The sequence below is a fragment of the Hordeum vulgare genome, chromosome 2H (assembly GCF_904849725.1).
Source record: "Hordeum vulgare subsp. vulgare chromosome 2H, MorexV3_pseudomolecules_assembly, whole genome shotgun sequence".
In the NCBI taxonomy this organism is placed as follows: domain Eukaryota; kingdom Viridiplantae; phylum Streptophyta; class Magnoliopsida; order Poales; family Poaceae; genus Hordeum; species Hordeum vulgare.
Window position 1 is genome coordinate 135219843 of NC_058519.1, and position 12492 is coordinate 135232334.

The following is a 12492-nucleotide window of genomic DNA, read 5'->3' on the forward strand; positions in this document are numbered from 1 at the left end:
CGTGCCCCTGGTGGGCTGGACTGGACCAGGTAGGCGCCAGGTAAGGTTCCTCCTTTCTTTTCCTTTTTTTATGTTTTTCTTTTATTTCTTTTCCTGACATTTGTTTCTAGGTTTTAAATAAAATATTTCACCATTTTATAAAACCCTAAAATAATTCTATGTGACAGAGGTAACAAATATCCAATGCCACATAATAGATTCAGAATTTTTGAAACTTTAATTTTATCTTAAGCAAAGATAATTCCATTTCAATTAATTGTTTGATCAAATCAAAAATCCATTTAAAAATGTTTCTGTGACCTAAAATAGTGGTTGACAAATTATATCATATCACTATTTTCTCAAAAAAATTGGAACATTTTCCTCGTTCATTTTGAGGTAATATTTATATTGTCCTTTTGTCAAATTTGAATTCATTGGGGCTTGATCACTTCCCATTTGTAGATCATCCCCATTGTATTAAGTTGATTTGAATGCATGCATGAATGCTCACTGATGCAACTAACTACAAGCTATAATCTAGGGCCGTGACATGAGTTTGCGACGGTTACTTGGATAAGCTTCACTTAGAATAATCCCCGGTGCCAGAGATTGACACGTTGGGGGAAGACTATTCTTGACTTGATGCTCCCCGACAACGGCGCCAGAAATTGGCACGTTGACGGGAGACTATTCTTGACTTGATCCTCCCCGGCAACGGCGCCAGAAATTGGCACGTTGACGGAAGACTATTCTTGACTTGATCCTCCTCCCCGGCAACGGCGCTAGAAATTCTTCTTGCTACCTCTTGAGCTTGTGTTGGTTTGTCCCTTGAAGAGGAAAGGGTGATGCAGCACAATAGCAGTAAGTATTTCCCTCAGTTTGAGAACCAAGGTATCAATCCAGTAGGAGTATCAAGCCAAGTCTCAAAAGTACCTGCGCAAAAACAGCAAACTTGCACCCAACGCTACAAAGGGGTTTTCAATCCCTTCACGATTGAATGCAAGGTGAGATCTGAAGGCGGAAAGTGCAACAAAGTAAAAGTGTAGTGCTGAAAATATGATGTGAAGTAGACCCGGGGGCCATAGTGTTCACTAGAGGCTTCTCTCATGATAGCAAATATTACGGTGGGTGAACGAATTACTGTCGAGCAATTGATAGAACCGCGCAAAGTCATGACGATATCTAAGGCAATGATCATACATATATGCATCATGTCCGAGACAAGTAGACCGATACTTTCTGCATCTACTACTATTATTCCACACATCGACCACTATCCAGCATGCATCTAGTGTATTGAGTTCATAACAAACAGAGTAACGCCTTAAGCAAGATGACATGATGTAGAGGGATAAATTCATGCAATAGATATAAACCCCATCTTTTTACCCTTGATGGCAACAACACGATGCGTGCCTCGCTACCCCTTCTGTCACTGGGTGAGGTCACCGCACGGTATGAACCAAAAACCAAGCACTTCTCCCATTGCAAGAACTATAGATCAAGTTGGCCAAACGAAACCCACAACTCGAAGAGAATTACAAGGATATGAAATCATGCATATAAGAGATCAGAAGAAACTCAAATAAGATTCATAGATAATCTGATCATAAATCCACAATTCATCGGATCTCGACAAACACACCGCAAAAGAGGATTACATCGGATAGATCTCCATGAAGATCATGGATAACTTTGTATTGAAGATCTAAGAGAGATAAGAAGCCATCTAGCTACTAGCTATGGACCCGAAGGTCTATGGTGAACTACTCATGCATCATCGGAGAGGCATGGCGCCATGTCCGAATCCCCCCTCCGGCAGGGCACCAGAACGTGCCCCAGATGGGATCTTGCGGAGACAGAAGCTTGCGGTGGTGGAAAAGTATTTTCGTGGCTCTCTCCCGTGGTTTCGGATTTTTCGGGGATTTATAGGCGGAAGAAGTAGGGAAAAGGAGCCATAGAGGGGCCACAAGCCTGCTAAGCGCGCCCCCAGGCCACGGGTAGGGGGCTTGTGTCCTCCCCTGGTGCCCTTTGCCTTGGTTCTCAAGCTCCCTGTGTATCTTCTGTTCCGGAAAAAATATTTTCATAGGTTTTATTCCGTTTGGAATCCGTTTAATATTCTCCTCTGAAAAAGGTCAAAAACACAGAAAAAATAGGAATTCCCACTTGGCACTGAGTTAATAAGTTAGTCCCAAAAAAGATATAAAATGCATACAGAACATCCAAAGTTTGACAAGATAATAGCATGGAACCATAAAAAATTATAGATACGTTGGAGACGTATCAGTGGACAAGTGGGAGAGGAGTCCTCCTCCAAGTGGAATTGGAGGAGGACTCTTTCCTCCTTGCTTCGGCCAAACCAAGGGAGGCTTACCTTGGTGAGCAAGCCTCCTCCCTCCTTCCTCCTATATATACTAGAGGTTTTTCAGGGTTTTTGCATAGAATTTTCAGCCACGTGCTACCCTCTCCTCTAGATCGTAGTTCTTCCTCTAGATCGGTTTTCAGCAGCGCTTAGGCGAAGCCCTACTGGAATAGATCCACCATCATCGCCAACACGCCGTCACGCTGTCGGAGAATTCATCTACCTCCCCATATCTCTTGCTAGATCAAGAAGGCGGAGATCGTCATCGACTTCTACCTGTGTTGAACGCGGAGGTGTCGTCCGTTCGACACTAGATCGGGATGGATCATGATGGGATCGCGGGACGGATTGTGATGAGATTGCAGGACGGGCTAGGATTCGGATCGCGAAGATGTTCCACTACATCAACCGCGTTATATACGCTTCCACTTAGCGATCTACCAGGGTATGTAGATTCAATCTTCCTCTCGTAGATGATCATCACCATGATAGGTCTTCGTGTGCGTAGGAAATATTTTGTTTCCCATGCAACGTTCCCCAACACGTCCTTACCCACGCCTGAGCCCCTCCCGTTTGGGTCATGGCAATGAATGGAAGGAGGTCCAATCCCGCAAGGAGTGCCACGCCAGCAAGCGCCCTTAGCCCAGCCCGAAGCATTATCCGTGGTTGCAGTGTGGCCAACCACCCGCCTTCAATTTGAACGCTGGTTGTGATGCCTTCTTAAGGCGTTTCAATGGGATCTATTTCATCGATGAGTAGATTGTAGAGATCCAATCCATCGCATCATATGCAAGATCGCCAGCCACATTGGTAGAGAGTGTCCTCAGAATCCTCGCAACAAGAGTGACGGTGGTTCGGCCAATGAGAGCCTAGGGTCACCGGCTACGCGAGGGCCGGCCCGGGAGTGGCTCTGCTTCCCCACGCTGCCGCCTGCCATGGAGAGCGTCAACCACACCAACCCTTCGGGATGCCCAAGGACCAGCCACAAGGTGGTGATCGGGATGTCGGCTATGGAGCATCAAATCTTCCTCCTATGCCATCACGCTGTGTTGCTCATCTCCATGGTGGAGTGGCACGCGGCGAGCCCCATGTCGGTGGGGCGTGCCTTCGACGCTGAGTTGCACACCCCGACGCATCTCCTGTGCATCACAAACCATGATTCGAAGGACTTCCTCTTGCATACCGAGCTGCCGGTGCATCGACACAACGCCGTCCGTCTGGGCTCCATCTGCTCGAAATATGCTCTAGAGGCAATAATAAATTAGTTATTATTATATTTCCTTGTTCATGATAATCGTTTATTATCCGCTAAAATTTTATTGATTGGAAAGTCAAATACATGTGTGGATACATAGACAACATACTGTCCCTAGTGAGCCTCTAAGGACTAGCTCGTTGATCAAAGATGGTCAAGGTTTCCTTACCATATACATGAGTTGTCATTGGATAACGGGGTCACATCATTAGGAGAATATGTGATGGACAAGACCCAAACTATGAACGTAGCATATGATCGTGCTAGTTTATTGCTACTGTTTTCTGCATGTCAAGTATGTTTTCCTATGACCATGAGATCATGCAACTCCCGGGCATCGGAGGAATGCCTTGTGTGTATCAAACGTCACAACGTAACTGGGTGACTATAAAGGTGCTCTATAGGTATCTTTGAGGGTGTCTGTTGGGTTGGCACGAATCGAGACTGGGATTTATCACTCCGTATGATGGAGAGGTATCTCTGGGCCCACTCGGTAATACAACATCACAATGATCTTGCAAGCAATGTGACTAAGGAGTTAGTCACGTGATCTTGTATTGCGGAACGAGTAAAGAGACTTGCCGGTAACAAGATTGAACTAGGTATGGAGATACCGACGATCGAATCTCGGGCGAGTAACATACCGATGGACAAAGGGAATAGTATACGGGATTGATTGAATCCTTGACATCGTGGTTCGACTGATAAATATCTTCATAGAATATGTGGGCGCCAATATGTGCATCCTGGTCCCGCTATTGGTTATTGACTGGAGAGTGTCTCAGGTCATGTCTGCATAGTTCTGGAACCTGCAGGGTCTGTACACTTAAGGTTCAGTGACGATTGGATATTAATGAGTTATGTGTGGTGATAATCGAGGGTTGTTCGGAGTCCCGGATGAGATCTCGGACGTCATGAGGAGATCTAGAATGATCCAGAGGTAAAGATTTATATATGGGAAGTCATATTCAGGGTTCCGGAAAATGTTCACGATTTTTCAGTATTCTACCGGGAAGGTTCTAGAAGGTTCTGGAGTGGGTCCCACCAGCATGGGGACCCACATGGACGTGGGTAGTGGGTAAAGTCCCCCACACCCGAGGTCTAGGCGCATCAAGACCCCCCTTTAAAAGGAATAGGATCATATCCCGAAAGGATAAGATCGAAATCCCTAAAAAAGGGGGATAGTGATTAGTGGGGAAGGAAATGAAGGATTTCCTCCCCCCCCCCTTGAACAACGACCCTAGGGGATTGGAGGGAAAGCCACCAGCCCCTCCCACGCCTATATAAAGGTGGGGAGGCGCAAGGGGGCTGGGGACTCTCCCATGGCGCACCCCTGTCTTTCCCATAGATCAGTTTTCTCCACTAGATCGGTTTCAGTATTGCTTGGCGAAGCCCTGTCGGAACAGCTCCAGCGCCACCGCTGCCATGCCGTCGTGCTGTCGGAGAACTCATCTACCTCTCCACCCTCGCTTGCTAGATCAAGGAGGCGGAGAATGTCAACGATCTGTACATGTGTTGAACGCGGAGGAGTCGTCCGTTCGACACTAGATCGGGACGGATCGTGATGGGATCGCGGGATGGATCGTGATGAGATCACGAAACGGATCATGATTGGATCGTGAAGATGTTCGACTACATCAACCGCGTTATGTACGCTTCCGTGTAGCGATCTACAAGGGTATGTAAATGCACTCCCCACTCTCATAGATGTTAGTCTTCATAGATCGATCTTGGTGAGCGTAGGAAATTTTTTCTTTGCCATGTGATGTTTTTCAAGAGTGGTATCAGAGCTAGGTCTATGCGTAGATGACATCACAAGTAGAACACAAAGGAGTTTGTGGGTGTTCATACTCAGATTGCTTCCCTCCTTAGTCTTTTCTTGATTCAACGATATTGTGGGATGAAGCAGCCTGGACCAACTTTACTTGTCCACGTACAAGAGATCGGTTCCATCGACTCACATGCAACTTGTTGCATAAAGATGATGGTGGGTGTCTGTCTCTCCTACTTTAGTTGAATCAAATTCGATAAAGGCAGTCCTTATAAAAGGTTAAATATAAACTTGCATATCACCGTCGTGGTTTTTGCGTAGGTAAGAAGCGTTCTTGCTAGATACCAATAACACACGTAAAATATGCAACAACAAATTAGAGGACGTCTAACTTGTTTTTGCAGGGTATGTTGTGATATGATATGACCAAAGATATGATGATATATATTTGATGTATGAAATGATCGTGTTGTAATAATTAATACCGACTTGCATGACGATGCGACGGCAACCGGCAGGAGCCATGGGATTGCCTTTAATTATTGTATGACCCTCGTGTCACTCATTAAGCGCTATGTAATGCTTTACTTTGTCGCTAACCAGTAGCAATAGTAGTACAAGCATGGTTGGTGTGACAACCTCGATGACAACACAATGATGGAGATCATGATGATGGAGATCATGGTGTGGTGCCGGTGACGATGGAGATCATGTTGGTGATTTAAAGATGGAGATCAAAAGGCACGAGTCCATGGCCATATCATGTCACTTATGATTTGCATGTGATGTTAATTCTTTTTATGCATCTTTTTTTGCTTAGGACAACAGTAGCATTATAAGGTGATCCCTCACTAAAAATTCAAGATAAAATTATGTTCTCCCCAAGTGTACACCTTTGCGACAGTTCGTCGTTTCAAGACACCACGTGATGATCAGGTGTGATAGACTCTACGTTCACATACAACGGATGCAAGACATATTTCCACACGCGGAACACTCGGGTTAAACTGAACGAGCCTAGCATGTAAAGACGTGGCCTCAGAACACAGAAGACCGAAAGGTCGAACATGAGTCATAATATGCTACAATACCAAACATGGTCTCAAATATTCAGACCCAGCATGCTAAATGCTGCTAGTGCGCATCCCTACCTTTTATATATTTGCAAATCGAATATTGTCTCGTGAATTTCATCTCCTTGTCCACGGCAGAAATGTGAAAGTGCAGACATTTGAATTTACCCCTAATAAACAATAACTCAAAACAAAAACCCGAAGGACGCCATGGATGGCTTGTATGGTCTAGAACTATGGTGGACCATGCCAAGAATCTGTGTGTGGGTGTGGTGATGATGTAGTGGTGGTGCGCGACGACCAGCTTAGTGCATAAACTTGTAAAATACGTGGTTTCATGCAAATTTATACTAATTTTAGTGGTAAATATAATGGGTCATAGAACTTGTGTGACGATCAGTTTGGTGCACAAACTTGTAAAATATGTGATTGCACTCTTTTATGTCCCTCTTGCTCAATCTACTCAATCATGGCAATACAAGAGGAATTCAGGGCTAGGGTTTGAGGGAAGAAGGGGATCAGGAATACAGAGAGGAGGGGTCGAGAGAGAGAGGTTCAGCCTATTACATTTCCGTGCCTGACTCACTGTTCGGTTGCCTCCTTATCCATCACTCATAGCTCCCACGTCGCTGGATCAAATAGCATGTTGGGCTTCTTTATCCTCTTGGGCCTTGTCGCCTCGGTAGTAGGTCTTGGGGTGTCTTGTGTCCCTGGATGGGAAGTAGTGGTCGTGACATCCCCCTTTCTAACACGGCTTGTCCCCAAGCCGTTGAACTTGGAAAACGACTTCATAGCACGAAGAAATCCTCCCACGACGCCAAAGCTTCTGGTTGAGACGACCACTTGATCAGAACTTGAGGAATCTTGGATTTACCCTTCATCACAAATCGTTGTGCCAGCACACGCTTAGGAAAATCTGGTGGGCAGTGAGGCCCAGGTGGTTCAGGTAGCGCCTGTCACCACTTCCATGTTTGGCGGCAAGGCGCCACGAAGCAGAGACACGTGGAAAACTGGATGTACTCGACTCCCTTCTGGCAGCTGTAGGCGATAAGATACGTTGCGGACCCGAGCCAGAACCTAAAACAAACCAAAGAATCTGAAGGAAAGTTTATGGTTAGCTCGGGCAGCAACAGACACCTGGACATAAGGCTGCAGCTTCACAAACACCCAGTCTCCCACTGCAAAAGACCGTTCCGAACGCTTCTTATCGGCTTGATCTTTCATTCTTTGCCTATATCTTTCAAGGTGTTGTTTCAAGAGCACTGCCATCACTTCCCGCTCTTGCTTCCACGTAGATAGATCCAGTGGTGCCATGGCAGAAGCATCATTGATCCCAAAATAAAGAGGGGTTGGCCGTAGAGTACCTCAAACGGGGAAGAGCACAACACCGAGTGAGAAGCAGTATTGTACCAGAATTCTGCTAGATGAATCCATTGAAACCAACGCTGTGGGCAACAATGCACAAAACAACGAAGATACGTCACCATACACTGGTTGACACGCTCAGTTGTTCCATCTGTCTGAGGGTGGTAAGATGATGACGTTCGCAGTTCCATGCCTGCTTGCTTGAATAACTCCTTCCACAGTGTACTGGTGAAAACTCGATCTCGGTTTGAAACCATTGCATACGGCAGACCATGGAGCTTGTATATGTTTGTCATAAAGGCATTCACCACTTGAATAGCTGAGAAAGGATGCGCCAGAGGGATGAAATGAGCATATCTCGTGAGCTTATCCACCACAACCATGATGCAAGAATAATCTCGGGACAGAGGAAGGCCCTCGACAAAATCCAGAGTAATCATATGCCATGCATGAGGGGGAACATGCAGTAGTTCTAGCAAACCAGGGGCATGCACCCGCTCTGTTTTAGCTTCTTTGCATATGTTGCAGTCACACACAAATTTCACCACCACTTTCCCCATATCTGGCCAAGCAAACAGACGCCAGAGCCGGTTGCATGTGGCATGAATTCCGGTGTGCCCCCCGGTAGCGCTTGCCTGCACTGCCTGTAAGATCTTTTGCTGCATCGAAGGCTGTTTCCCACCCAAATGCGCCCTTTGTACAGGATCACACCATCACGCACCATAAAGCTGGAACTTGGATCATTGCTCAGGATGCATTGTCGTAGTAACTCTTGAGCATGGGCATCAGACTGATATCCTTTCACCACTTCAACTAACCAGATTGGCAATACCACTAACACAGCTGAGATCTCTAGCTCTCTACGAGATAACGCATCAACGACCTTGTTTTCAATGCCCTTGCGATACAACACCTTATATTGCAGTTCCATAAGCTTGGTATAAGCCCTCCTCTGCCACGGTGCGACAAGCCTCTGATCCCCAAATGAGATAATGCGCTCTGGTCAGTACAAATAATAAACTCTGTCTCTTGTATGTACGAGCGCCATCGGTCGGCTGCCATCAGAATGGCCATGCACTCCTTTTCATATGTTGACAGTCCATGGTTTTTGGGACCAAGAGCTTTTCTAAGGAATGCCAATGGGCGTCCTTCCTGAATCAGAACTGCCCCAATGCTAAAATCTGAGGCATCTGTTTCAATTTCGAAGGGCTTCTCAAACTGAGAAAAAGCTAGCACTGGCGCAGTAATGAGTACTTTCTTTAGGTGTTGGAAGGCTTCTTCAGCTTCTGTGCTCCACACAAACATTGTATTATTTTTCAACAAGTTTGTAAGAGGTCGGCTAATCAATCCAAAGTTAAGCACAAAACGCCTGTAATAACCTGCCAAGCCAAGGAAACCCCATACTTGTTTGATTCCGGTTGGTGTAGGTCAGTCGCGAACTGCAGCGATGTTCTTTGCATCTATGGCTACCCCATCTCCACTCACCATGTGCCCCAAGTATGTGAATTTTTGTTGAGCGAACTTGCACTTGGACATTTTTACCTCGAGTTGATGCTTTTCCTGCAATTCAAAGACCTGCCTGAGAAGACGTACATGCTCCTCCGAAGTTTCATTATGCACCAAAATGTCATCGATGAACACCAACACTCCATGGCGTAGCAACGACGCAAGCACGAAACACATGACTCCTTGAAATGTTCCTGGAGCATAGGACAACCCATAAGTCATGACCTTGAATTCATAATGTCCCAAGTGAGTTTTGAAAGTAGTTTTGGATACATCGTCTCGGGCCATACGAATCTGATGATAGCCTGCCTTGACATCCAAATTTGTGAACCATTTGGATCTAGCCAATTCATACAGAAGCTCCTCAATAACCGGCATTGGGAAACGGTCCTTTACGGTGATGGTATTCTACCGATGGTAATCGACGCATAATCGCCACGTGAGGTCTTTCTTCTGTACAAGCAACACTGGGGAAGCATATGGACTGTAGCTGGGTTGAATTATGCCTTGCAGTAACATTTCCTTTACTTGTTTTTCAATCTCATCCTTTTCGAAAGAATTATACCGATATGGTTTTATATTGTCCGACTGAGCTCCAGGGATAAGAGGGATCTTATGATCAAATGGTCTTGCTGTAGGCAGTCCTGTTGGTGCAGCGAAAATGGCCTCAAACTTTTTCAACAGCTGAGCAATATGGGCTAGGCAATCTTCTTCTGGCTTCCTTTTTTTTGAACATCATCCACTGCTTGCACTTGAACTAGTTGGTGCGCTCCATTACAGGCAGAAGGAAATGAAGTTGGTCTAAAGACACTGAATAACACTCTTGATTTTGTGGTTGAATGCCATTCAGAGTGATCCTCTTGCCATGGTGCGCAAATGATATAGACTTGTGTCCCCAATGCACATCCATGGGACTATTTTGCTCCAACCAATCCATTCCAATGATCATGTCATAACAACCCAAAGGAAGAACCTTAAGATCAGTGCAAAATTTGTGTTCTTGGACTGACCGTTTACACTTCGCAATGGCTTGATTGCAGAGCAGCTGACCACCATCAGCTATCTTCACTTTGAGAACATTGGAGGTGACACAAACTCCCTGCAACCTCACTGCTAGATCTGCGCTGATAAAACTGTGAGAACTGACAGAATCGACCAACATCAACACTTGTTGTTGCTGCACTAGCCCTTGCAATCTGATTGTCTCGGGTGCCACGGATCCTTGCACTGCTGCCCGAGAAATGATATGACACTCACTAGCAGTTTCTGATTGTGTGTCAATGGTGTCGGAACCTGTCATTCCGAGAATGTCGAATAGCTCGTGCACCACATGGAGTTGCACAGCTACAGCACACTTGTGATCTTGGCCCCACTTCTCACCACACATGTAACAGAGCCCTATGGCACGCCGATAGGCTCTTAGGGTAGTCAGCATGTCCTCCACTAAATGTTCTGATTTTGATGCATCTCCTCCCACTGCACGCCTCTCCTTAGCTGTTGTGTTGTTGTTGGGAGGAGGTCACGCGGGTGGTGCACGCAGGGGCATGGCTCCTCGGAGATGGGAGCGGCTCCCGGAACCACCATCTGTTCTCCTTGGTTCTTGTCGTTTGGATATTTCCAGAGCTTCTTCCTGTAGATAAGCCAGGGAAACAGCAGTATCGAGACCCTTAGGATTATGAAGTAAAACAACTACTCGAATATCATCACGTAAACCATCTACAAAACGGGAAGGGAAAAGTGAAGGGTCCCAGGTAGTGCTATGAGCCAACAGGGAATGCATAATTTCAGTGAATCTGGTAGTGTAATCAGCCACCGAGTCCGTCTGACGCAAGTGAAACAACTGACGCAACAATCCAGCGAACTCATTGAGCTCGAATTGTTCACGGACCACTGTGCAGAACTTGCCCCAGTCCATACGGTTGAGGTCGAAGTCATTGTTTTCAAGCCACGCCATGGCTGCTCCAGTGAAGTGCATAGTAGTAGTATCTACCCAGAGTCCGGGATCCAAATGAAAAATACAGAAATACGACTCACAATTACGTTCCCAAAATTAAGGGGAATCCATTTTAGGCCTAGGGATGATAGGTGTGCGGTGGAGGTGGGGGTTGTTCGATCGGGGAGTACGAGGGCTGCCCGCTCGAGGTGAGCCACACAATGGAGACCGCCCCATATTTCTAGATCGGTGCTCAGCAACTACTTGACCATGACCAGGAAGGGAATTTTGGCCCTGGTACATACCCGTGATTGGAGGAGGGATTAAGGTGGTAATCACCCAAGAGCCACCCCCTCGGTGAATTGGATCGATGGGGCGGGCATCTGGCCCTGGTGCGCTGCTGCCAGAGTAGGGGAACGGCGCGCTGCTTGGCTTGGGAAGGATCGGTGGGAAGTCGGATGGCTTGAGGGCGAGGACGAGGTTTCGCGCGACGGTGTCAATTTCCTTGCGCACTCCTTCGAGATCGTGCCGAAGATCCGCAATCGACTGCTCCAGAGTCGGCCTCCATGCCGCCAGATCTACCACCACCGGTTGGATCTCCGAGAAGATGGTAGTGGATGCCTCCACCGCCTTCAGGATCGCCGTGTTCTGCTCCTGAATCGCCTTGAGCGCCGCCGACAGCTCCTCCACTCTCTGCTCCATTGCGGTAGATTGTTGTTGCTGGCGAGTGGAATAGGTGTTTTTTTTTTTAGGTAACCTGTCAAATCTTAGAGGGTGCTTGGATCCAAGAGACTAAGGACCTGTTCGGCAACACACCAACTTTACGAAATTTAAGAAACTACGGAGCATCTATTTCTCCCCTCCGTGATTTTTTACTTCAGCTCCGTCAGCTCCAGGAGCTGGCTCGTGGAGCGGTGGGAAGCCGAACACGCCCTAAAACTAGTCTGACTAAAACTAGTCTCTTTAATAGGCTAAAGTTTCAAGCACCCCTGACTAAAGAGAGCCTAAAACTAGTCTTGATGCTAAAATCTTTTAGTCAGGGGTACCCCTACTAAAACGTGTATTAGTCCTCTCTCTCCTCATTTAACTCCTCATGCAAGTTCTGTATTGGAGGGTTTTGAGGATAATAAATGCTCATTAACTTGATTTTAGTCTCTTTAGTACTTGGATCCAAGCATGGATGAGGCTAACAAGTTTTAGTCTCACTACTTTTAGTCATGGAACTAAGACGTATCCAAACATCCT

The 12492-nt window shown here is 46.4% G+C and overlaps 1 protein-coding gene across 1 annotated transcript; it reads right to left on the bottom strand.

The window, feature by feature from the left end:
- Positions 1-6843: 6843 nt before the first annotated feature.
- Positions 6844-12111, bottom strand: LOC123425540. The gene is made up of 2 exons (XM_045109232.1): positions 11553-12111; positions 6844-10944 (listed from the first exon to the last, which is right to left on the bottom strand). The coding sequence occupies exons 1-2, from the start codon at positions 11947-11949 to the stop codon at positions 10805-10807; spliced, it is 537 nt and encodes a 178-aa protein (XP_044965167.1). The 5' UTR covers positions 11950-12111; the 3' UTR covers positions 6844-10804.
- Positions 12112-12492: the final 381 nt, after the last annotated feature.

Coding starts and splice junctions, on each gene's coding strand:
- LOC123425540 (XM_045109232.1), bottom strand. CDS start 11,949: ATGGAGCAGAGAGTGGAGGAGCTGTCGGCGGCGCTCAAGGCGATTCAG. Junction 10,945..11,552: donor AATCCCTCCTCCAATCACGG/GTATGTACCAGG, acceptor GCTTATCTACAG/GAAGAAGCTCTGGAAATATC.